Source organism: Artemia sp. Qi Xiang Cuo, chromosome 7 (genome assembly GCF_049724085.1).
Source record: "Artemia sp. Qi Xiang Cuo chromosome 7, ASM4972408v1, whole genome shotgun sequence".
Classification (NCBI taxonomy): domain Eukaryota; kingdom Metazoa; phylum Arthropoda; class Branchiopoda; order Anostraca; family Artemiidae; genus Artemia; species Artemia sp. Qi Xiang Cuo.
The window spans coordinates 33,589,478-33,616,933 of record NC_142800.1 but is presented as its reverse complement, the minus strand read 5'-3'; the positions used below and the strand labels follow the sequence as shown (position 1 = coordinate 33,616,933).

General features: G+C 34.7%; 2 protein-coding genes across 4 annotated transcripts in view; one reads left to right on the top strand and one right to left on the bottom strand.

The window, feature by feature from the left end:
• The window catches only part of IFT46 (intraflagellar transport 46), a 36,441-nt gene extending 26,247 nt beyond the window's left edge, over window positions 1–10,194 (top strand). Inside the window, exons 3-7 of the mRNA XM_089091496.1 lie at window positions 459–518; window positions 2,515–2,743; window positions 3,834–3,946; window positions 5,694–5,821; window positions 9,204–10,194. Coding sequence (XP_088947622.1) covers window positions 459–518; window positions 2,515–2,743; window positions 3,834–3,946; window positions 5,694–5,821; window positions 9,204–9,310 — 637 coding nt within the window. The 3' untranslated portion in view covers window positions 9,311–10,194. The remainder of the gene's footprint in view (window positions 1–458; window positions 519–2,514; window positions 2,744–3,833; window positions 3,947–5,693; window positions 5,822–9,203) is intronic.
• A 388-nt stretch (window positions 10,195–10,582) lies between these two features.
• Window positions 10,583–27,456, bottom strand: part of Npc2a (Niemann-Pick type C-2a) — a 29,342-nt gene continuing 12,468 nt past the window's right edge. For 2 of the 3 annotated variants that reach the window (XM_089091492.1, XM_089091494.1), the window contains exons 2-4: window positions 18,158–18,268; window positions 15,124–15,299; window positions 10,583–10,828 (exon numbers count right to left, since the gene is read on the bottom strand). In XM_089091492.1, coding sequence (XP_088947618.1) covers window positions 10,745–10,828; window positions 15,124–15,299; window positions 18,158–18,268 — 371 coding nt within the window. In that variant the 3' untranslated portion in view covers window positions 10,583–10,744. Of the gene's footprint in view, window positions 10,829–15,123; window positions 15,300–18,157; window positions 18,269–27,369; window positions 27,410–27,456 lie in introns of those variants that run through there. The other variant, XM_089091495.1, reaches the window with a different exon arrangement.

The following is a 27,456-nucleotide window of genomic DNA, read 5'->3' as shown; positions in this document are numbered from 1 at the left end:
TTTGGTACTTGTATGATATACCCCCTACCTGATATTCTTCTAATATAGTTCTCTGACGCCCAATCCTAATGAAATTTGCCAAAGCAAGATAAAAATATAATACTTTAGAAACAAATTTGGGCTATATATTTGCAAATTTAACGAAACTAACGAAAAAACCCGGTTCTACAATGTGTCAATGAATGAACAACTTGAGCAGTAGGGGGTTTATCATACAATTACCGTTCATTTCATTCCCTTTTTGTTCTTACGATTTATTTTTTTACAAAGATTTATAAATAGAAAAATGGGAAGTTAGCTCTACTCTTACTTAGTGATTATTAACTTACAGATGAGGCCAGGGATTCCGTGTTGGTTGGCACCAACGGCAATGGAATATTGACTTACATGAAAAAGAGTTACCAAAACCTTATACTAGCCCTTAATTTGCAGTAGCTCATAATGGTTAATTTTTTCAGGGAGCTATTCAACAATGTTGTCACTGGAGATATTGAAGAATATTTTGAATACCTAGATATGTAAGTTCATTTTCTGACAAACCGTTTTTTGTGAATAGTGTTCGTAACGATCAGACACGTAAGAATGGATTTATTTGGGAAGGGTGAATTAAAGACAGCTTAAAAAATGCGTTAATATAGAAAATATTAGAACATACACAAACAATAATAAGGAATGCAAACAATGTGTTTAAAGCTGAAACTAAAAAAGCATACAGAAACAATCTTGACAAAATTTCGAAATTTAGGGGATGGAGGGAGACAGAAACGACACGCAGGCAGTTTGAAGTCATCTATATCTATGAAAATAATAATGTACAGTTTCAGTTGTTTTGTAATTTCTTCTATGGATTTTATGATAATCATCTTCAGAAAAATTAAGTAAAGGTTTGCATCTAATCCCTTTGTATTGTTTTACTGAGCTTAGACTTTTCCTTTGCTGAACAAGGGCCAAATTTGATTCCCTTGTTCACTTTGATAGCAAACTAAAACAAAATTTTCAAAAGCTGACAAATTGTAGGAGCAATTTACAACTCAAGTTCAGCTCATTAATTTATTTTTCTTGCTTCACCCGAACTACTGGTAGAAATGTTTTTAAATCATTTACGCTCATCGCAGTAGTTTATTTACAAATTAATTGTTGTTCATAAGATTCAAAGCTTTTTATCCTCAAAAATAAATTACTTGCTGCAGTGTTGGCCTAAGTCTGATTTTATAATCTATGTCCAAGAAAATCCCCTCTTAAATATGAAGTCACATTGAAATGTCTTGCACTTAATAAATATCACCTGCTTACCCTTTATAAGACTACGACTAAAACTAATGACAGGTTTCTCATTAGTGGGAAAACAAAATTACCTAAATTTTCTTAATATTTTTCCCAAGAAATTCTATCATTAATTTATCGTAGAGTTTCAGTTAAGAAATTATTCCAAATTCAAAAACAGAGTCAGAATTTAACTTAGAAAATTTTTTAGCACTTATTTCCTTCATTTATCTTTTGACATTATTAATTCAAGGATATTCACTTAAGATTCATTGTTTTGACACAACATCCAATTCAGCATACAAGGTGCCGCAAAAGTATGACCCCTCACTTGAAATGTTTCAGGAGCAAGTTCAATAGATAAATCTAAAATTGGTGTCAAATGCAGATTTAAAAGCAAGGCCACCTTTTTCTTCTATTGGATTCTGACATTTCTAGATTTTATTACTTAAGCTGAGAAATTTATTTCAGATCAAGGGGTTTATTTGACACAACACAATTGTTATTTATTTGAAAAATGTATTTGAAGAACTATATATAGATTCCTCAGCTTAAAGGCCAGTAAACCAAAGCCTGTACTCACCTATTGGCTTATACAACCCTGAGTGTCAGCTTGAGCAGGGGCGTAATTTGCTATGAGTCAGGGAGGAGGGGGCAACTTCCCCCTCCAGACCTCAGTTTGCCACCCCCACTCAATTTTAGTTTTTGCAAAAAATCTTGTCAAAACTAAGATAAGCCTGCATTATTCAAGTATACAAAGAAACAGGTCAGTTTTCTTTAGTATATCTTTGTCTTTATGGTAATATATGGACTATTTTTCAGTTTTCACTGTCATTTGCACTTGATTTAAGAAAATTGGCTCCAACTTTGCCACCCCCCTTCTCCCAGGATTATGACGAAATTAAGCCACTGAACTTAAGTAGCTTCACCAAAAAGTAATGGGTAACTTACAAGACTGAAAACTTGCGCTAATTTCGACAAAAACCATCAATGCAATCTAAACTTTGACGTTTCTTGGCCTTTTCCCGGTGCAATAATGAGTCAAAATTGGTGTAATTGGCAAAATTACTGTAGTAATAAGTGTCTGATCTCGGTTTCTAAAACAACAGAATTACAAAGCTTGAAAAAATGCCAAGAAACGCCAGAATACTAGACGACATTGGCAATTTTTTAGGCACTAGCGCCAATTTCGACTGTTAAATTTTGCCCATACTCTCTGAGCTTCAATCTAAAGTGTCTTTAAAATTGCAGCTTTGAGCCTGAGCCAATAGACTTTGAGCCTCGCCTGCGCCTTTTTGTTCCTGATTATATCCCATCCATTGGAAGTGTTGATCCTATAATCAAGGTGACGAAGCCATATGGAGGCAAGGAGGAGCTTGGTATTCTGATACTGGATGAACCCTGCCTACCCCAAAGTGACCCTGCAATATTGGCACTGCAGCTTAGATCTCTCTCCCAACACTTAAATGACACTAATATGGTAAGACGATATACTGTAAACCGCAATATTTAAAAACAACTGAAACTTTGACACTTTTAAGATATTTCTGGCCAGAAGAGCTTTTTGTCAAGACGTGTGTTCATGTCTGTTTTTTATGATGTAAGCTGATGTAAAAATTCTCTTGTTCCTTTTCTTCTATTTATGTTTCGTAAAAGCCATTCCTTCATTTCCATTTTTTTTTCAGACACGGTAATCTCTTGAGCTTACTGCATTAAACACTAAGTAAACAAACATGTGCTCATCTTTCTTAAGGCTGTCCTAGCTGAGTGGTTAGCAAGCTAGACTTTAAGTCTTTTGTCCGTGAGGACAGAGTCCGAGTCCTTGTGTCGCCAGTTGTTTAGTTTGAAACGGGGGCAGTGGCGTGGCTATGTGAGCTCAGCCAAAGTCATCCCTAAATAGGTACATGAAGAAGGTAAACAGGAGGGATATGCGAAAGCACAGCCAACTCCCCTTTTACTTTCTGGCTGAAGGGCCATGAAACAGTGTTCAGCAATGTCGGTAGGGACTGTACATTCCAATACAATATTCTTTACCTTTACCATATTTATATTTCTTGCTTTAACTTATCTTTGCCAAAATTCAGTGTTGTTTAGTCGAAAGAGAATAGATCAAATTTTTGGCCAAAATCAGGTAAATACACTAGCCAATTACTCTCTGTAAGACCAACCATTTAGTCTAACTTTCAGGATCCTATTCGATTTTTCGTTGAGATGGCGTAGTCGGTCAGACATTCCAGTAAAGAAATATATCAAAGTACGACTGATCGTATATTTTCCAAATCCTCACGCAGATTCCAGGAAGTTCATTTGATTCTTTATTTAAGCCCGAATCAAGTAGTTAAATCCCAGTCTCATCCTTGTATTGTAATTTACTGATTTAACAGTCATTTACTGATTTTAAGCAATACTTGATTTGCATGAAAAATTACAATAAGTAGACTTACTATACATTGGCAAACGGCAAGAGAACAGGTGTCTAACAAAATACCTTTCCCAAAATAACTTGAATATAGATTTAAAAATCAGAGTTGTCAAGAAGCTGTTTTCTGATGAAAAAACTTTCTTTTCAGGTAGTAAAACATGTAAACGATATTGACAAGGAATCAAACATAATCAATACTTGGATCAAAGAAGTAACTGACCTACACAGGGCTAATCCTGTACCAACTTTCCGTCTACCCGAGTAAGGAGCATTTTATACCTATATAGTCTTTTACTGGTGGTGTCCAATGAAGTCTCAAAAAGGGCATTTGTGGGCCCAAGTTATCCACTTTTCAGACACAGCCTCCCGCCAATGAATTTTATAAGGATGCACCTTTTTAGAGGATCTTAAGAATCTTGCAGCATTTTTCTAAGAATTATTAAACTTCAAATGAACAATAGGGATTGTGGAGTGGGTGTGGCTATAATTCCCTAGATCCTTTCATCCCTGACTCTGGGTTAATCCATATCGCACAGTAAGTACGAGTCAAGCTATTTTAAGGCGGATAGAAGTCCATCGTTCCATCGTTTATATTATTTATATCAGGAGTTTTATTTTTGATCAGTTTTTAGATAGAAAAAGTAAAACGTCATGTGACCATATACACTAATTCTTACGAAGGTTTCAATGCGGATAAATTTATTCGAGTGTGATCCATTGTTAGGACCTTTAACATCAGTAAGAAGAATTATCAGTAAAGTTTGTAAGTATTCCTGTCAGGGCCACTATTTTCTAGAAGCTGAGAGATGGTGGGTACAGATTCCAGTCCCTTTTGTCTACCTAACTGAGAAGAGATACGGTCTTTTTCGTGTGAAGGAGTTGTTAATGTTCATTGTAAGTCCTAACGTTACTCTTTGATGGTTGAGCACAATCTTGCTTTGACTGCAATCCTTTGCATTGTGCGAGCTAAAGACTCCACGACTGTTTTTAAACATGGAATATACTTCAAAGAAACATAATCAAACAGTTTGTTGTAACAAACTGTAAGTAAGGAGCGACAAGGGTCAATAGTAACCGAAACTCTAAAATATGGAATTTTGATACCAGTAAATACATCAAAAGAATCGGATGTTTTTGCTGATTTTAAATGTATAAGTTTCATCAAATTCAATCTTACCTGTCAAAAGTTACGAGCCTGAAAAAATTTGCCTTATTTTCGAAAAGAAAGGGAAAATAACCCATAAAAGTTTTAGAATCTTAACGAAAATCACACCGTCAGTTTAAGCGTATCAGGAAACCGTACTGTAGAGGTATTAAGCTCCTTATCTGCAAAAATGTAGAATTTCGCATTTTTACCAGAAGAAAGAACGCGGATGTATTTTTTCCTTTTTACTATCTTCTGTAAGGTTTAGGACACGTTTGAATAATTACTAAGCTGAATTCTGTAATAACTCTAATTCAGATAAAATACCTTCTGTTTTAAAATACAAGCTTCCAAAATAAATAATAAATAAATTATAAGTGTATTAAGGGAGCAAAAAACTGAAATAGAGAGAGAGAGAGAGAGAGAGAGAGAGAGAGAGAGAGAGAGAGAGAGAGAGAGAGAGAGAGAGAGAGAGAGAGAGAGAGAGAGAGAGAGAGAGAGAGAGAGAGAGAGAGAGAGAGAGAGAGAGAGAGAGAGAGAGAGAGAGAGAGAGAGAGAGAGAGAGAGAGAGAGAGAGAGAGAGAGCAGAGAGAGAGAGAGAGAGAGAGAGAGAGAGCAGAGAGATGAGAGAGAGAGAGAGAGAGAGAGAGAGAGAGAGAGAGAGAGAGAGAGAGAGAGAGAGAGAGAGAGAGAGAGAAGAGAGAGAGAGAGAGAGAGAGAGAGAGAGAGAGAGAGAGAGAGAGAGAGAGAAAGGGGTTCGATCTTTAAATTTTTATGAACCTGCATATATTCATCAAAATGTGTTTTATTTTCTTTTTTTTTCACTGAGCCTGTTCCTAGTAAACAATATGGTATATTTGACAGGAGTATGCCGTCTATCGAATCACTACTAGAACCTTTTAGTCCAGAGGATACTGTGCTCCTAAAGGAGGAAGGGATTCCCTTTTCACTAGATGATTGTACGACAGAACAACTCTTCCAAAATATTTGTGGTAGGTACTTCTCAGATGAGGGTGATAAAACTTAGCTTATCATATTAAAAAAAAAAAAAAAAAAAAAAAAAAAAAAAAAATAGCGATTTAATTTACCCCGGAAGCTGGAGATAATTATGTCGATTGAGAAAGCAAAAAAAAAAAAAAAACAAATTTTTTTTATTGTAAAATAATACTTTTTTAGCAGTTGGTTCTTAAGCCGATTTTTACAACCAATGTGGAGCTAAGATCTTTTTGACACACCAAGTTATTATCGTTCACGCTAGAACTTGTTACAGTATCAAATCAATTCCAAAAATATAGCATACCAAGACAGGGTACAACAAGCAAGCCAAGAATACCATGTCCATTTTAAACATTTCAAGTGCGTAAGCTTTTATTAAGATTGACAATATATAATTATCTAACATATTAGATGCAATAAAACAAATTAACGAACGTATAATTATCCCAAATTGTTACAGCATCTTACCCATTTCGACAGGAGCACGTCATCTTTCGACTCACGGCTCAAGATTGTTAGTATAGAGGGCACTTTGCTCTCAAAGGAGAAAGATATATACTTTTCGCAGACAACGGTGTGATGGAGTCCTTGTGGTGGCGCAGTAGGGCTGATCTCTGAGGATGGACCCGGAGTTCAATCTCAGCTAAAGCAACCCGCCACAGAGACCGGGATTTAACACTGGTGATAATACTATAAGAAAGCGTCTCCATAATAATTCAAACAACAAGAAGAAGAAAACTGTACGATAGAGCAAACATCAAAATATTTGCGGTGCCTCTCATGTAAGTAAGCTTTTCTAATCAAATTCAGAGAAACAATTACCCATTTCAACTCTCTGTGCATGAGGGTAATTTACCTACAAAGAATTCAACTGGATAACATTTGTAATAGCTACGGTCTTTTAATCTAAAAACGGACCTAAATGATGATCTTAATTGTATTAGCAAATAAAAAGCTTTTACTAACTCCCTTTAGGCTATACGTTTTTCTTTTATTCTTTTGTTTCTACAGTCGACGAGGAACTTAGATTTACTTGGCATATTAAGCTTTTATTTATTACGTCAATCAAGTGTTATGGTTTCAAGTCAATTTCAAAAATTCCTTATAACAAAAAAGTTGACGACAGTCGAGACAAAAACAAAATATTCCTTTAAAATACTTAAGTGATCAAGCATTTATGAGGACCGGACAGTTAAAATTACAAGTCCATGGGCGCCCATATGGGGGGCAGGGGGGGGGGGCACTGGCCCCCCTGGCTGAATGATGCTGCCTTATTTTTATATTTTTGTTCTGAGATTTCTATTATATAGCATTAAAAGTAGCAATTAGACGAAGTTTGCCCCCCCTGGAATTCAGCTTATGGGCGCCCATGTACAAGTCATAATTGATCTAATAGTCAAAAGATATACAATTGTCAAAATTACCATGTCTGTCAATTACCATTGCCGAGTCTGTTCTGAAGACAATAAAGATTTTATTTTAACTATTCCGAGTAAATTTACAATTTTTCTTTCAAGCGAGATTGTGTTTTAAGACTGACAGTGACTGACAATCACCAAGTAAAAACCATGTGAAAATTGTCATTCAACTGCCATTCTAGATTAACAAGTCTGTTCCAGCAACAGTAAAGACTGTATTTTAGTAATCCTGATTGAGCTTTCGACAATCCTTCTCTGAAGCAAAATTGTAGTTTGAAGACGTAGTTTTAATAAGAACAACAATCACCAAGCTCATAAATTATTCTCTTGCAGTGAAAATCTCCTAATGTTTTTAACAATCTGGATAGTCAATAGAAAAACATTTATTAATGAATTAACCGCGAAGCCCCCAAAAAAGCGGTTTATTGTTGCTCTTATTCCTAAAATCACAAAGCCAGGTAATTTTGGTACTAGTTTTTTTACATCACTTCATTGCAATGTTTTGAATGAGTATTGAACCTTCTTTTGAAGGAGAAAAACAGAAACAATTTCAGGGGAAACGTTCCGAGGAAGATCTTTCCAAATCGAATTGCAACGTCGAACAAAGCTGTTCTTCAAGTACTCAGTTCTCGACGTCTCAAACTCAAGACAGCCGTGCCTTCGTGTCTATCTTATCACAAATTTACCTTTTTGTCCAATTTTTGTATGTTGAAATTCTATAAATTGTCAATATCATCTAGAATATAATTCTAAATCTTCATCAATACATTGAAAAATGCACCATAGGTGCAGTAGCTCTATAAAAAGGCCTCCAAATTGGCTTCATATCATCACACTTGTTCCATCTATATTTAACAATTTTTGTAGTTAGGTTATTGCCCTTGATAGATTTTACACTTTTCCAAAGTAAACAAAAATTTAACATGGGTATAACGCAACCAACCCAAAAAATTATTTTTCGCTCGTTCCCAAAGCCCACAAACCCACAGCCCCCAGTCCTCTTAGAAGTTTACAAAATAATGCCCTACGTTTTTTAACTGGAGATGATCATAATACGTCTGTTAGACATAAATATAATCAAGTAAATATAATACCGATTGCTGGATTATTCCGTTTTTATAATGCTCTTTTTAGGTTTAAATATACACACGCGTTATTACCCGAGTGTTTTAGGGAAGTTTGTACAAGTGGTGTTTTCCACTATTACTCGACTAGAGCATCGACATTATTTCGGCGACCTCAGGTTATTACAAAGCGATCTGTTTTTTCCATAAGATATGTTGGCCCTCGGGTGTGGGAACCATTACCTCAGGCTATTTCGACAACTGATGAGCTACATGAATTTCACAGTAAACTAAAAGGACAGTGTTTGTCTACATACGAGTTTTAATCCTTGCATACGAATTTTCTCTCGAGTGATTGTGACACTTTTTTTTGGGAGGGCGAAGAGGAGGTAGAATAGAAGAATGATTTTTAATTTTTAGTCTTCGGTATCCAATTAGATCGTGAAATTTTTAGAAATTAATTTATTTCGTTTATTTTATTATTATTTATTTTTCTGCCCCCCTTTTTTTTTGGGGGGGGGGGCGAAGGATGACTGGTAGTAATTGTGTATAGAGGGTTTTGTAAAGGGTGATGTCTGCCCACACAAGTTTCATAAACTCAGGGTTTTGTTGTTAATGTGTTTTTTTTTAAATAAAATTCTTTTTTCTTCTCTCTTAAACCTATTTTTAATTATATTTAGGGGCCTGATTCATAATTTGCCATCAGATTTCCTGTCCCAGCATACCTTTTTGAGAAACAGGGAAAATTAATTGAAAAGCTTTTTATTTTAAATAATATTAAGATAGTTTATACGGAAATTAATAACAAGAAAAAACCTTAACAAATAAGTAAAACGTTCGATGGTAAATCCTTATTTCCAATTCATCAATTCGACCTATAAGAAGTTTACTTTCAGACTTGTTTGGAATACCCACTCTTGGCTCATCCAAGGCTGCCTTGTTTCAGCTATTGTTACTATACATTCACGTTCAAAAACGAAGGCAACTCGACAATTCAATGTGAAGAAATAGATACTGCTGCAAGTTTTGCAGTAACATTGAGACGAACAAGATTAATTTGAATGCTCCTATTGTATCCAGCATGAATACATGTTTAAGGTTGAAATTGCACTGTTCATTGAACTAGTAAGTTCGGGAAGATGGCATATCTTCGTCAAGTAATAGTATTCTTTTTCATAGTGCTAGACAGGTGGTTCAGTCTCAACTTGTAAAAAAAAAAAAGTAAAATGAATTTAACATGAAACTACTATAAACTTTAGATGGCATTTCATGACATACTGAAGCTGGCTAATTTAAAATTGTGATATTTGCCACAACCCAACCCATTCACAATAAAGATCTAGCCAGATAAATAACTATATTTAGTTAAAGCCCAAGTTCAATTGAATTCAATAGACAAGCCTTAAATAAACCCATTGTTACTTACTTCGAGACTACAATTGAAAACTACGTCATTGGCTATTTTCAGTTACCGCCAAATCCTAATCACTACCACCAGCTAAAAACTGGTTATGAATGGGCTGAATCTAAGTTATAAAATTTGTCGTGAATTATGTACAAGACGCATAAAGAACAAAAAATACAAGGAACATGGTATAGCGAAGATCTTTGCCAAACTATCTGAGTGGTTGCTTGTTTATTCACTGACTGAAGATTATTCTCGTTTTTCCGTAAACCATGAGTTGCCTCGGAACCTATATATCAATTAAATTCTGTTTTTAACCAGTAATTATAACAGTTAAACAACCAATGTATTTGATACGAGGCGTGTTTTTTAAGTAAGTACCGTTTTACGATTACACCGCCACAATGCTACTGTCGCCGTTCTGCGCATGTAAGCTGAATACCTACATCTCTTGTCTACGCACTGACGCCATTACAGTCTGACTTTTAGATTGCATACGTTGTTTACTAGAGTGTTTAAGATGCCTCCGACAATCGTGAGTCCCGCTGATTGTGAAGTTCGGGCGGTTATACGATTTCTTAGTGCTAAAGGTGTAAAACCGATCGATATTCATCGTGAAATCTGTGAAGCTTACGGACAAAACATTATGAGTGATGGAATGGTAAGGAAATGGGTGAGAATCAAAATAACAATCTCATGATTACATTCATCATCACCCAAAAAAGTGAAATTTAAGCAGACAATTTCTGCCTGGAAATGTTCACTTTTTGGGTGATGATGAATGTCGCCATTCCATGGATTGTTGTTTTCCAAAAATGTTTTGATTGTCACGTTTCCAAAAAACGTGAAGACAAGGCATTTTTCTAAGAGTAATGCAAATAATATTTAATAGAGAGCAGCTCTCCTTAAAAACACAGCACACTTAAAATAAAAGGTAAAACAGAAAGACAAGAGATCAAACCCAATCACTAAAACACACGCTGGCAGGAAAAGTGCGGTTTCATGAAAGCTGAAAACAAATTATGGATGCTCTCATTGAATCGCAGCTGGAATAAGGATGCAAAACATATCCTTCCCAGTTTCATCTTTAAGCTCCCACTTCACTACGACACGAATCTAAAAAAGGATAATAACTTAAAAGAAAAATCATCACATCAAGCCTTCCTTTATTGAAAAAGAGTCCAACAAAAACTATATACTTGAATGAAAACAAAATCAAGGCAATTTCTAGCCAAAAACATTCTCCTCTTTTATAGCATTATAAGCGCTTTATCTAATAGAATATAGCTGTATGCCGGATAAACCTTCATTTCACTATGAAGTCGCTTTCTAAACAGCTTAATCGGTTTTCAAATATAATATGTATTTGCTAAAATAATATTCTTATCACTCAGTACCCTTAGAGAGGGTTTCAAAAGAGAACCCTATTGAATGTTGTAAAACCCACACTCATTTTCAGATAAATGTCCTTTCCCCTTTCCCTCGTTCTTTCAATGCATAAGTTATACACTAATTGCATTGAAGGTAAGTCTTTAAACACTCTGTCGTTCTTTACACCAGAGGTATCATTCATTATATTCTCTGGATGTTTTCAAATTTAAAGGCCCAACATGCCAGCTATTAAACCTTTATCTATTAGTTATAACTAACGGTCAGCGTATCAAATGAGAAGTTTCAAATTCCATAATGATGAAGAGATTGTGCATATGTCAAAAGCAAAAAGAAAAAAAAATCAGAGGCAATATTCGGCGGTAACACTCATACATAGATAAAGTACTGTGAATTCAAAAATTTTTGCAAAAGGTAACAGACAAATTTCACTGTTGTGATACTTTACTGACACATTCTCGCAATCGCCGCTCAGAATTCTAGGCATATTCTGTACACCCCGAAGAGGAATAAGGTGCATTTCGAAAGTGTTTTACAAGGCAAACAGCAATATAACTGATAGGGATGTACCATAGAGAGATAAAACCTAACATTCTTAGCTAATTTACTGCTAAAACATGCGATGTGATCTTTGCAATTTAGTGGCTCATCAACAATCCCTCCCAGATAACGAGCATAGGCTTAAATCAACTCTTGGACTACCAGTATTTATACCCTTATCCTTGGACAATAGTTTCTTTTTGTGTTCTTTCACACACCACAAATCAAGAATTAATATGGTTCAATTTTAATTTGTTTAACTGACCAGTTTTCAATACATTGATCATTTTGACACACACCATTCAGCAATTCTACTTTTGCCTTAATAGCAACAGTCAAATGAGAGTCATTTGCAAAACAGATGTATAAAACATCACAGATGTACAAAAGATCATCATCAGCAAAACCAACCTGCATGTGCAAGCAAAACATCTGAAAGGATTCCATTCAATATCATACGCTGGGAACGATTAAATAAAAAAAATTTAATCAATTTTAGTAAAAACGCTCTGAACTTCACAGTTAAAAATTTTCTGAATCAGGATATCACAATCAGCCGATTCAAAAGCTTTACTCATATCTAGAAATACAGAAGCAACCTTTAATTCGAGAGCATCATAAGCGAATGAATGACGTATTTTGGACAAATGAATGAGCAGTGAAACAGCTGCTCCTATGAACGATCATTTCTAAAACCAAACTGATGTGAAATAAAAAATCTGTTTGCTACAAACTTGTCGATTCTATTATTAATAAGTTCTTTAGTTATCCTTGAAATAACTGGTATAAGTGAAATAAACCTGCAATCAAAAAACAATTCGTATCACCCTTATGTACAGCTGAATCACATTTGTATATTTTAAAGAATCTGGGAACACAACCAACTTTAAAGATCCATTAATCAAACCAATAGATACAACAGATAGATACAACAAAATAGTTGTATCTATCTGTTGTATCTAGATACAACAGATAGTACAAATTTCAGAACCACTAAAGAAAAAAATCCCACTCCCCTCAAGTTCTATTTTTCATACTCCTTATACACTCACGTAATTCCAACCGAAAATGCTGGTTTAAGGTACGGTGAAACATCACTCTCGCCTGGAAAATATTTGTGGGATGATCCATCACCAGTAAACGGAGGCACCAACGAATTAATGCTATCGCCTATGTTGGCAATAGAGTCCTATATCTGGTTAGAGACATCACTCCACAGAATTCATCATATTTGAACACACTAAACGAGAACTTGGGCTGATAACTAGCTAAATTCCCTTCCAAGTTTCACCGGGGTACCCTTTACTATCCTTTGACTTTTTCTTATAATACCCATACTTTTGCTGTATGAGTGCCACCAAACATACTATTATAATTTTGTAAGACTCTTTAATATTACAGTCATTAATGGTAAGGAAGAATTTATTAATAAACAAATAAAAAACATAAGAAAGATACATTTTACTAAATCCTCTGAAAAACGACGCTCGTGGGGGACGTAGAGGAAATAAAACACTGAGAGAAAAAGAAATACGAACTGAAACCTTTTACAAATATCGTCCTCAAATACCACAACTAATAAGAGTCTTCGACCTACACGGCTTCTCCAATAATAATTTCTCACCATTCCAGCAGTAGCTTCGTCAAAGTAAAACGAAAAACCTCTAATTTTTTATTAAAGCCACTCTCTTGATCTGTATTGAAACTAAAGCCAGCACTGAATATCCTTTTTGAATTAACTCTGCACTTTGTTTTAAGGACTAGGCCCTACCGACCTGTCAATTGGTCAAATAGGGTTTATGAAAAAGGCTAAACGCAACTCATGTCAATCCGAGGATAAAAAAAAAAAAAAAAAACAAAAAGAAACAAAACAATAGTGAACCTATAAAAAAAAAGTTGGAAAAAAGATTGCCTGTCAAATAAGCAACAACTAAAACCTACAAGTATATTTTTTCTTGCAAACTTTTACTCCTCAAATTTCGACTCTAAATACATTTCTATTTCCTGGGTAACGTGAAACGTTGCTGCGACTTTTGATCGGCTTCGCCAACGAAAATGTTGCAGGAGCAACACTGAGTTTTAGCTTTCACAATCGATTAAGAGCTTTGCTAAAGGCAAAATCTTCTGAAAAAAAGAAATATTCTTCGGATATGATGCCAAAATACATCATGACACCCAACCAATATTCATGGTTAAAGTTGTACAATGTGGACAAGCCAACGCTGGGTAGTAAATTTACCATAAAAAGAACCCATCATTTGTTTCCAATGTACTTGAAGGTAAGAACAATTTCATTCTGGAAACAGATTACCGGTTTCGAAAACGAATTTTTCGGTTACAGAAATAAACTCTTAGCCTCAACCGCGCATCAATGCATCATACATCAGAATGTGAGCTTGCGACAAATATCTAACCCTCTCTATCTTTGAACGTGCTGTGAAATTATTGCCTGCGTTCACTCTCCGTGATACAGTTGAAAAAATAAAACAACAAACGATTTTAGATCAAATAAAAGGTAAATTAGTTTGTACACAAGTTTCCAATCCTTAACCCATCAGATGACTGTGCTCAGGCAAACGATTTTAGATTAAATAAAATGTAAATTAGTTTGTACACAATTTTCAAATCCTTAACCCCTCAGATGACTGTGCTCAGGCAAACTAGATTATAATTAATAACATGTAATATAGTGTTTACAAAATTTACAACTCCATAAACCCTCAGATGACTGTGAGAAGGCAATCGATTTTCTATTAAATACAAGGTAAATTTGTTAGTACACAAGATACCAATCCTTAACCCATCAGATGACTGTTCTCAGACAAAATATTTTAGATCAAATAAACTGTAATTTAGTGCTTCCAAAATTTTAAACTACATCCACCCTCAGATTACTGTTATAAGACACACTATGGTCGATTAAATAAAATGTCAAATTTTGATTCCAAAATATAAAAAACATAAACCAATCAGATGACTGTGCTAAGACAAACGATTCAACCCAACAACCCTTTGTTTACTCAGTTTAACTTTTTTTTTTGCGCTGTTGTCATTCATTTGTTTTGTGGAGGAATTTATTACGTATTTTAGCCGCATAGGCTCCATAGAGTTTAATATTCATAGTTATTCCTTTATACTCTTGAATATCCATAGAGCTAGTATATTAGATCACAAGGAAAGATTTGAAAGAAAGCGGAACTTCATGGAAGGAGGTAAAGAGTGAAGCTTTAAATAAAATGAGGCGGAAGAGGAGCGTGCGCTGATGTGCTGGCCTCAGGCGGCTTTGCGCCGCAGTGAGTTTTTTGTAACAGCAGTAGTAGCAATATTTTATATATTTACTTGTTTTCTTTTTTTCTAAGAAATTAATTTTCTTACAATTGCAATTCTTTGAGGTTTATGTCTTTTTATTTTTTTTTAATTTATTCAAAATTTTTTATTTATTCTAAAAATTATACCATTTGGCTGATTAAAATCTTCTTTACCTTTGGATATATTTGCAAAATTTCAAGATCCGACTCATAATGATAAGTTTCTTCATTAACGACAGGGCACTTTATTCCAGATGAAATACATCCATTGTCATTAGGTAGCAGAAAAGGTAGAGGAATGCCACCTATGATTCCATGAACAACACTTGTCAGCTTGTTCGTATCCGTCACTAAAAGAAAAAAACAACAACTAAGTATATAGAAAACTAATATTTGAAATGCTCTACATGAGTGATCAGAAGCATATACATATCAGAAGCATATCAGAAGTACATATCAGAAGCAGTCACATAAAATTCAACAAGCCGCCAAAACGGCATTGGAGTTAAAAATACACATGTTGTTTCCTTTTATATCAACCGTTTAACTAACAAGAGTCTATGCGTACGTGTATTAGATATTTTTAAAGGTTTTACTTCTGTCCTTCATTCTCATCCTGTTCTTGCACTCCTTCGTAATAGCGTCAATCATTTCATTTATTTTTGCTCATGGCATTGGTATCATAATTCTCATGTTAAGGTGCGTTCTGGTTCAATTCAAGGCAATCGTATTCCAGTAAAGATAAGGATTAAACAAGGATCGATTGTTAATCCACTTTTATTCAATAAAACTCCTTCCTTCGCGATTGATCGCTTAATTTATCGCAACCGTCTTTCTAGTAGTGATAACACACTTTTGCTAGAAAGAGACATTGAATTGCTTCAAACTGCCGTGAATGTTATACAATCTAGTCTTTCCTTAGAGGGTTATAAAACCAAGTTTATGGTAGCTAATCCAAATTCTAGAGCAAGCAAGTCTTTTCTAGGTGGGTGATCTTCAATCAGACGCAGGCACGCGTTGATTACCTTTTAGTGCATATATGAAGTACACGCAAACATAGCAACATAACTACCTAAGAAGCAGCTACCCTTCCACACGTTTATGTTTAATCAACTCTTTAAATGGCTTCAGATTAAGATACTACTAGACGGTATTCATATGGAACACATTTATAACTAGGATCCTGTCTCTTGTTCTTGTAATTGTATACAAAATCTATCTGAATCACTATTGCCTCTGTCAGTCAGTCCTAAAGAGGCATATGCCAGTTTTGGTCATAAAGTGAGTAACTAGAATGCTATTATAAATATCTACCCAACCTAAGCAAGACTTAGAAGCCTCTTTATTCATTATATCCCCTACTCCCTGTCTATTTACCCCATCCTTCCTACCTGAAAAAATAAATTCTATATCACCTAATTTCAGGCTTCCTAACCCTAAGGTGAGTTTCTGAAACTCTAGCAAGTTCAGTTCAAAAGGTCTGAATTCGTCACGTAAAATGTCAAAACGACAATTGTCCTTCAACGTTGTAACATTCCGTGCTGCAATTTTCAGACTATTGAAATTATTATCACCTCAAGAAAAGCATTGAACCCCACCACTGTAGATCAAGACTAATACTACCGCTCAAATTTAATCAAAGCATTGATACCAGATTAGAACCAGACAGCAAGAAGTCACTGGAAAACCCAGCTAAATGGAAATTGTTTAATCCTTGGCCTCTCTTGGTCACTACATGGTCTTTAACACTTAGCAATGGTCTTCTATCAACAAAAATTGATGTCTTTATATACTCACTATATATGGTACACATGCCTGTAAACACTGCACTACAATGGGGAGGGGGCCGCACAAAAAATAACATATAGCTAGAAAGAGTATGCTCAGCCCAAAATAGCCCATCAAAACAAACAAAATCCAGAAGAAATATAAATTAATCCAGGGGAACATCAATTCTAGTCATCAGTGTATCTACCAAAGAGGGTTACCGTATCTTACCTAAGATTATCAAACTTTGTCAGAGGTACCAGCTAATGTCTTAGTTGTGCCTCTTAGCGTTCCAGGAAGGATTCAACCACAGTTGGGGAGAGGAGGAAGGGAGTCTTTGAATTCTAGTCTCCATCACATTTGTCAGAAGGGAACATCACATTCTTGCCAAAATAGGAGAGAAATAGGGCCCAGGCTCACAGTCAGGATTTTAATGTATGTTCCTGATTCATCCTTTTTGTGTGAGTGTTTGTGTTAGGGAGGGGGGGGGGCGTTTCAAAATGTTTGTTTGTAAGCCTCATTTCTAGTAAAGGACCAATTAATTAGAATCTGGAAACAGAAAACTTGAATTTTTAGCAATCAGAAAAGGAATGAGGACAGATCAGGTTAGAAATCACGAAAATAAGGCTAATAATTACTTTGACCTTATATATAAACAAAATATATAACGATTTTTTTAAAGTTAACAATTATAATCATGACTGAAATTGAATAGAAAAACTTTTGTGATCAATTTGATAAATATATTCGTTTCATCAGGACATAAATTAATGCATGCAATCAAAGCCATACTAAGAAAGTGAAGGGCCCAAAGGGTAGCAGAATCCCCCCTCCCAAAAAAACCAACATCAAACAAACATAATAATACAAGGCATACCTGCGCACAGAGAAGGGGCAACCCCTCCTCCTAAAATCGTTCTGCAAGACTCTCCATGAAAAACAATGAAATAGTCATCTACTAAGCATTTTTTTTATCTTCCCTCCAAGAAACTTCACTTGTCCATCACACTTCCCCCCCGTCCAAAGGATTTATTATGCCTGGATTTGTGCTTTAAGTAATCTTAAATTTAACTCCCACATTTGAAATGTAAGACTTCCAATTGAGGCCACTTATCTCTAATAAGATTTCAAATATATGCCAAAGCTGAATTATTTTTATTCAATTTTCAGATACCAGAGCTTTCTTATTTATGAGGTTCATTTGATGGTAGAGCATAGATTTTTGAACTGAAATACTAATTTAAAAAATAAACTTACTTGTATTTAAAAAATATGAGTAGGCCCCTAGACTGCAGCTTACACTAGCCTATAGGTAATAAAGACTTGCATACAATACATACCCCAAGTAATGTAAACATAAAAAATCCAATTGGTTAAGATAAGCATTCTCTTACTTTTGAATTATATAAATATGTATATTATAAATCTAGAGCATACTTACTGGCTTCAAATTCCACATTCAATGTGACATTTGTTCCTGATTTTAATATGCAGATTGGACCGCTAGAACAACCTTCTACATTGACAGATCTGACTTTTCCGTTTATAGAACCTAGAACACAAACAGTTTTACAAAATATGTAGACAGAAGAAAATCAGAATGAAGGGATTCTGATGCAGTGGATAAAAATATCAACAACTAAATTGTTTGGTCATTTAATAACCATACACAGCAAACACAAAAAATTGGACATGAATATCCATTCACTTTGCCATATAAATTAAACCTTATTCTGGAGCAGTAAAAAACTAATCAGATTTAACTTTGGGGTATTTTACAACAAAAAGGAACTCAAGAATCAATTAAATTTACAACAGACAGATATTAAAATTAATTATCAAGTTAATTTTAAAGAGAAATAGACTTTATCAATAATAGGACCATTAGTACAACTCTCTTAAACTCTCTAAAAGCTAGAAATTCATATGCGCTTTTCTGAAAACACACTGTGTTTTGAAGTATTTCTTACTTGTCATAGTATCAGTTACAGCAAGAAAAAACAAAGAAATGAATCTGAAAATGACAAATGGGTCTACAATTATTAGAGGAAACAAAGAGAGCAAAAAACAAACGAATATTTCGCCCATATAAAACAAGGCGTCTCTAGCATAAAAAAAACAAACTAGAATCTAAAACTAAAATAATATAAACAAAAATGTATATAGAACTAAAACAGAATAACTAAAATATATATAGGTTTTTTTTTATTTGTTATTCCTTTGGATATTTTGTAAGACTTTGTTTTTGAATATAGGTTCGTTTTTTTTAAATAATATTGTAAATAGGCCCAAAAATTATATTACCAGTAGGCCTACCTCTATTAATTGATAAATCTGCAAAAATAGTTTTTTTTATTTTTAATACTTCCATAGACCATGAAATTTATTTGTTTTGCCATGGCTGGCCAGATTGGTTTTAGATCTTTTAAATAACAAAAGAAAATTACAGTGGAAGAATCCCAGTTTAGAAATGAGAGCTATGACAAATAAAAGTGATACACCCCCCCCCAAGTCCTCTAAAGGGCTAGTCATTTGTGCTTTATTGAAAAAGATATAAATTTGTGTGTTGTCTTTGTCAAAACATAAACAAAAAAGAACCCACAACAGATTTGAATATGCAGGACTGAAGGTACAAAGTGGACCCATGGGCTTTCCAACTCCCTCCTCATCATCACAGACACATTAAATGAAAGACAGCTCTTTTGCACTAAAATCGTTTAAATGTTTTCAATATGGACCACTGAAGGCAGAAAGTGGACCCATGATGTTTCCAACCCTCTTCCCCTAACAATAGCCCCAACTACCCAAACAATTGCATCATAATTATACTTGAATAGTTATAAAAATATATCATGATACTCCAATGATAGAATTTCTAAGTCTAAAAATATGAATTGTTCTGGGTAGCAGAAAGAATAAATAACTTTTTTTTTAGGTGTATTTGGGAAGGAAAACATGTTTTCCTACCATTTCTATTTTATTGACTGAAGAGTGGTGCCAAATGGAGTTGGACTGTGTTTGGTCAAATTGTCAGAGGTTGTTTAAAGTGTGGGCTGAGCTGTTTGTGGCTCCAGTTCTGGAAGCCTAACTTATTTGAAGTTTAGTTATTTGAGGAATAAACTCCTTGAAGTTGAATTAGAGTGAAGTTGTGTAAGAGATTCACTACTTAGAAATTCATTGTTTCTCATCTACCTCTCTCTCTCTCAATCACCTTCAGGAATCTTTGAGCACCTTTATGAGCTTCTTCCAGCTGCTATCAATTTAAAAGCACAATGGACTGCAAAATGTATTTTCACATAAACTAGGTAGCGGAACTTAGCTCTTATGACTGTCCCAGCATGCAACAGTAAAAATTTCTACATGACTAAAATGTAGCCAGGGTTGAACATTACATGCTTACAAAACTTTAGAATCCTAAAATAAAAAAAAATACAAGTCTATGTGTTATTTTCTTAGAGATTCTAGTTTGTCCAGACATTGTATTTTTCTTGAAATAAACTGTGTTGAACTATTTTAAACCATCTTAAGTTCTGGCTTGTTGATACAACCTTTTGATTGACTCATTATTTGTTTCCTGTTCATTTGATCTTAAAAATAGCTTGATGTCTATCTAGTATAGTGATTGTCAAACAAATACTTTACTAATAATTACAAAACTATGTCAATGTGTTAAATTATTATTAATAGGTGTTGCATAGTCAAATGAAGTCAAATTTCTGATATTAAAATGTTTCAGGAATAAAAACAAGGGAAAACCCATAGCATAAATATGTGACTCACTCTTTGTCATAGAGGAGATATCTCTGGCCAATGAAACTCAGAGAACTACCAGCACCTAAGCTTTAAATTTCAACAGTCTACAATTTCTTAATTGATTTTTTCCTTCACTTTAGATAACTTTTGGCTTAATTTAAAGCAAATTTGGACACATTAGTACATGAGGTAGGCGAGGCTTAGAAGTAGTGGAAATCCCTTAAAAATGTATAACTCTGTTTGCTTAGCCCAAAGTTCCTTGCCCTACAAGTTTCAGATGTATTTGAGGTTGAATAAGGGGATTACACAGTCCCATTTGCCCTTACTCCATATATTTCAAGCCAATCAGTTAAAAACACAGGATTCCTATTTTTCTGCAAAATAATTTGATAGTGGAAGGCATTCTTGAAGAACCAAGAGCCCACTTTATGTTTCTGATCCATACAGATAGAAAATGGTTATCAGATTCCACCTCAAACAGGGAAGAATATTCATAATTTTCAGCTAAAAGCTGGTAGTGAGGAGGAGGGATCTGTGAGGGGCAATGGGCCCACTCTGTGCCCAAATTCATAGAGCTCTAAAATATTGTCATATTTTAGATTTAAAACAGTGATACATACATTTCTTTCCACTTAAACTTTGGGGGGGGGGGGGCGAGGGCAAAAGGGACAACTGTCTCAACCCCAATTATGGAGATTAGAAATCCTTGGGTGATTTCAGTTAAACATAGTACAACATCCCAACCATCTACAAAAGAATTGCCATAGCAAGGGGCAGAGAGGGGTGTCAAAGAGACTAAGGGTCAGATTTGTGTCTCCATTGATACAGAATCAAAATTCTAGCATTATTCTGCTTCAAACAAGATGCAACATATCTGCCTTTTTGTTCAAAACCCAGTGAGTAGAGGCAGAGCAAGGTTGAAGGAGCCATGGTCCTAATATGGTTCTCTAGTCATATCTGGCAAATTTTTGCTTGCATAATTCTAAATGAAACAGGGTTTAAATTTAGTAGGAATTAAAAGTAGTTGGAGTCTATTGGCCACTTTGGCAATCAAATCTTACTAGTTAAAAGTCCTTCTGTGAAAACAGTTCAAATCAGGTGGAAAAAGCCACCCCATCTGCCAGCAATAGGCCATTGTAGCATGAACCACAATTCAGTTTGATCAGTCAACCCACAACAATAATGATAATACCCTCTTACAAGGAAATTGCTGGTGGAAAGGACAAGGAATACTAGATGGGCCATGAGCCATAGACCAACTTTATACCTCTACTAAAATAGCTTAAAAATCCTTGCATAATATCTATCCTAAGAAAGTGCAGAATGTATACTTTTCAGAACATGAAAAACAAGAAAGAGAGGCAGTTTTGGATTTTTATGGCCCCTATTTTGTCCCCAATCATTCTAGTTTAGAAAAGGTACAACAAGCTGGAAACTCTGCTGTAAAACTATTGGAATGGCTAGGGAAGCATTGTTGGAGAGGAATGGTCCCACTTGAATCCTGATGATCGGAAACTCCTATATGATTCTAGTTTAAACAAGATAGTAACAGGTCTAACTTTGAGCTGGAAACTCGCACTGGAAGGGACAGATGGCATTGACGTGGTTCTCACCCATGTCAGTTCTCCAATAATATCAATTGAACATCCCCCATAATTCCAGTTAAAACAAGGTGTCTACCTTTTGCAAGATGCCTACATTTCTGCTGAGTAGCAGGAAATGGGATAGGTGAGAAATTAAAACAATCAAAGCCCACTTTATGCTTTTGAATATCCTTGATTTAAAAATGATTGCATTATTTGAGGTCAAACAAGATGCAGCATGCAAACATATTAATGGCTCAATGGCACATTTTGGTTTTACAGCCAAACTCTGATTTGAAAAGGTGAAATATGCATACCTTTCTGCTCAAAAAGCTAGGATGGAAGAAGTAGGGAGGAGCCACAATTCTACTTCTTGCTTTCAGCTTATTTTACAGCTTTTCTGAATAAAGTTATAATAATATAAAATTAAAAGTACAAGGCTTTATCTTACCACTTGCAAAGATATTTTACTACTTAAATGAAACTTCTAGAGGTGGATTTACAGCCCAGATTCAGACATGGTATGCTGTTTTACAGTTCCAATTGCAATACCTTCCCTTATGGCTTGGAATACTCTGTTGAAACTAAGCCAAATTGTTGTAATAGTTCAGAAAGGAGTGGAGGTTAGGAGCCTGAAATACCTTCCCAGATCATAATCAAGGGTGCATGTCCCTTCCTTAAAAGTTTCATTTATCTGATTCATAAAGGTTTTTCAAGAATATATTGTTCTAGACAGTGAAAGGGTACTTCTGGAATTTGAAAAGGCCTTACTGGGACCAGGCTTAGGCAGCATGTTCATTCCTGGAAGTTTAATCTGTATTTTGTGAAAAAAAAACTAAAGGTATTTTCCCCTTTTTATATTGATTTTTGCAGGAACAAGAACATTCAAGTCTAATTTGACATTATGCCTTGAAGTAAATTATAACACACTAAAATCATAAAACCACTGTCAGGTCATTGTTCATCTTGCTTTATATATTTTTTTTAACTTCTCAAATATTTTGTTTTCTAAAAGAGGGGATTCTCTTCTCAGTCATTTTTTAATCTATGCAATATAATAGAGTAGTTTGTGAAATGTAAAACTGAAGAAACAGGAACCCTGGCATAGGTCATTTGCTTGCTAATTGAAATAGATTATGCGAAGTGGCTTATTTGATTAGACCAAGATAGCAATGGAATGAAACATGACAATCTGAGCAATAGGCCTATAAGCATGCTGCATATTACCAGGAAAGAATTTCAATATCTTATTGTTTTCTTAGTTTTTGTTTACCCTATGACCATATCTGGGACCATTAGGGGATTTATTATTGCAAACACTTTAGGCCTATGATATTCTGAAAGAGCTTAAAGTGACAAACCTAGTCAAACTACATGTTTTACTAATATACTTTGTTCTGGAGAGCACTTGAAGTCCCCTGGTAACTTATTGTGCATAGCCTAGGGGTATATCCAAGGTTGCCACCAGACTAAAAATTTTGTAATGTCCAAAATCTTAAAAACATAACTTTAGATAGGAAAGTCTCTTTTCAAGGCAGGGCGCCGTAATTTCGCTATCAAGAGCGGTACGTAAGGGGGGGAGGAGGGGAAATTTGTTGCCTGTATATTTTCATGTAAACTCATTGAAAATTCTCTCTCCAACTTTTAAAAGGTGCCTAAAAAGTACACAACAATAACAATTCATGCTTCTTAACCTTCAGGAAATTTCTATTCATTCAACTGTAAGTGCTGCTTCCAGTTTACCTGCACAACAGAAAGACCCCCCCCCCCCCTGATGTGTGTATATAATCCCAGGCTACTATTTTGCTGTTGTTGTTTTTAATTGCCATTATTGGTGTTTTAAACCAAAAATTCATTAGCAATACATACAAAATAAAAGGCAAATCAATAAACACAGGACAATTTAGAGTCTTTTAGAAAAGAAGATAAAAAACCAGATTTTTTTTATTATTAAATTTCAATAAAAACGATCTTAATAAATCCAGCTTCTTAAAAAGACCCAAAAAATCATTTAAATCGCTCCCTTCCCATCTAACATTTTATATTGGCTTGGTTTCAGTCTCACCTCCTCCAGCTTCAAATTTGTATCACTCCAACATGAAGATTTGAGCAATCCCAAGTGACAGAGTTTTTGTTTTGCTTTTATTTTATCAAACAAAAACATTTCAATTGTTGTCTTCAGTTCCTATACAAACCAGCAGTTATTTTATATAAAATGCCTTTTTCTGTTTGTAATTTGAATCATAACTCCCAACCAAAAGGCTACTACCAGTAACAACTCACCACATCACACAGCTATGCATGCTCCTCCTCCACTCCAATCTATTCAAGGCCTCCCTTTTACACCTGCCCACGAAGTTCCCATTTCCTTTAAATCTTTCTTTATGACGTCCTCCCACCCCAGACGGGGACGACCTGCTTTCTGTTTAGCCCTAGATGGTTAGCCAAAAAGAACAATCTTCAGCAACCTGTCATCCTTCATCCACACAACATGCCCTAACCACCTCAACCTTTCTTTCATTATAGCCCTAGAGAGCAGCATTGAACTACATTTTTTGTATAGCCTAATGTTTGAAATACGGCAAGTCAGCCGGGTACCCAGAATAATCCGAAGGTAATTCCTCTGGAAAAGCCCTAGCAAATCTTCATCTGCTTTTCCGAACATCAAGGCTATAGAATCATGTTTGACTACTATCATAACTGTAGCTTCTAATATTTTAATCTTGGTTTGCATACTTATCTTCCTGTTCTTCCAGACTTTTTTTTAATTGTGAAAAAACACCTTGAGCTTTGGCTATTCTATTTTTAACATCTTCACTGCTCCCACCATCTTTACTAATAATACTACCAAGGTAAGTGAAGCTGCCCACCTGATCAATCTTTTCATTACCCAACGTCACATTTTCGTCTTCATTTATTCCTACCCTTACTGACTTAATCTTCCTAACATTAATTTTCAAACCAATTCTAGCACCCTGAACTCGCAAAACCTCTAAAACTTCATTCATTTTGCTCACACTTTCATCTAGGATGCTTAAGTCATCAGCATAATCTAAGTCTAGGAGACTCTTTCCTCCCCATTTGATTCTGTGGTCTCCCATTGCCTTTCCTGTGCTCCTTAAAACAAAGTCCATCAAAATAATCCATATAAAGGGGGATAGAACACAACCCTGCTTAATTCCTGTTTTAATACGAAACCAGCTACTAACCTCATTTCCTACGGTAACTGCAGTCGTGTTATTCTCATACACAGCACTAATAATTTTAATGTATTTGTCTGGCATATCATACAAAGATGAGACCCTTGCTAAAAGCTCTTCTATCAAAAGAATCAAACGCTTGCTCATAATCTACAAAACTGAGGACCAAAAGTGTTTGAAAACTCAGGCACTTCTCAATTATTAGCCTAAGAGTGAAAATTTGGTCAACACATCCTCTACCTTTTCTAAAACTGCACTGCTCTTCTCTTAAAACTTTGTCTACTGCATCTCTTAGTCTAAAAAGTATCATATTACTAAGTAATTTGCTACCTACAGAGACCAGACTAATGCCTCAATATTACCACACTCACTTTTATCACCTTTCTTATATATTGGCTTAATTAAGGTTTTCCTAAAATCGTTAGGTACTTCCCCTTTTTCAAAAATTATATTCATAATCTTCAATAACTTATTTCTAACCTCAGAGCCACCATACTTAAGAAACTCATTTACCACCCTATCAGCAAGAAATAAAAGAAGAGTTCACACAATTCAACCCCAAGAATCTTATCCTAAAGCTGTTTTGATGGGTCTCACAAGTGCAGGCACATACAAAGAATTTTTAGGGGAGGACGTCAAACAATAATAAAATTAAACTCATTTTCAAAATGAACAAAAAAGTAGAGAATAATTTTTTTCTCAAGAATATATGAATATAAGCAAACATGAGGGGAATAAAAAGCATTGGGGTTTACCTAAAATAAAGATCATATTTATCTAGGTTTTAAATGCATAAACATAAAAAGTCAATGAGTTGAGAAAAACAAATAAAAACATCAAATTATGCAAAAACTAATCAATTTTTTACCCTGAATTTTCACTTATATTTAATATTTTTAATTTGCCAATTAAAAAAAATATAATACCTCATCCAAGATTACAACCTAAGTTAACACAGCCTTGGGAAGTGCTTTTACCATTGTGCTATACTGATAAAAATGGGAAGTAACTGAACATTCAGAAGTGGTTTAAAAATAGTTCACAAATTAAAAAAAAAATGGGTGACAAAGAAATAAATGGAAGATGGAACAAAAAGATCAGTGAGTTAATTAAAAATGAAATTGAATTGATTTAATTAAAAGAAAATAGGGGGGATCATAAAAAATCTATAATTTAATAAAGAAATGCCAAGAAATTTATGTTTTCAGGGGGTTGGGGCTGCAGTCCAGCCTGTATGGTCCCTGTGAATCAGTTTTAAGTAAACTGTAAGCCTACCCTATACAGATACAAGACTGTTTATCTTCTTCATAAAAATGGGCATTAGTCTAGTTGTCTTTTTCTAAAGCCAAATATTTAGTGATTGTCCTTTTCTGAAGACAACATGCTAAACACACAAGCAGTACCATTAAATTCCTTATTTTATACTATTTCCAAATATCATGGCCCCTTTTCTGAAAATACACCCACCTCCCTGATGGTCCCTGATGTAGCCCTAGGAATATATTAAAAAAAATCAACAAATAAAATTCTTACTTTACAATATGAATGAACACAAAAGAATATAACAAGAAAGAATGTCATCACAAGATGACACAACAATGAGATGAGATATTTATACAGTTATATATGGGCCCTTAGATGGGGGGGGGGAGGGGGGTTATAATCTCAAAAAGTGACTATGATACTAGGAAAAAGTTTAGCATAAAATAAAAAACTCCAGCTCAAATAATGCACCCCCCCCCCCTCAATGCCTAAATATAACAAAAAAATGGCTAATTTTTAGTTTCATATATTTTGTCAATATCAGCTGTTCATAATCCCATGTAAAAAGAGCAAGTTTTGTATATGACCTGATATTATGTCCAACTAATCAGAAGAGGGAGGGGTGAGCTTGTTGTGTAAAGAATAATATGTACATCATTGGTACTCGTCAATTAGCTGATACACATGCAAGACAGATGCTAAAGAAAACTAGTCAAACAGGTATCAGTCAATAGAGAATTGGATTGCAAAGTGTGGTTTGTCATTGTGTTTACAATATTTAAACAAAGTACCATATCATTTTAAAATCACTTATGTAGAAAGAAACTATAAAGAAAATAGCTTTTATTGTTTACCTATTTTTACTAGCTCCTTCTCCATATAATTTTAGTATGCCTGTTGATAGAACAAGATTCAAAGTCAACTGATGATGGTGAAGAAAT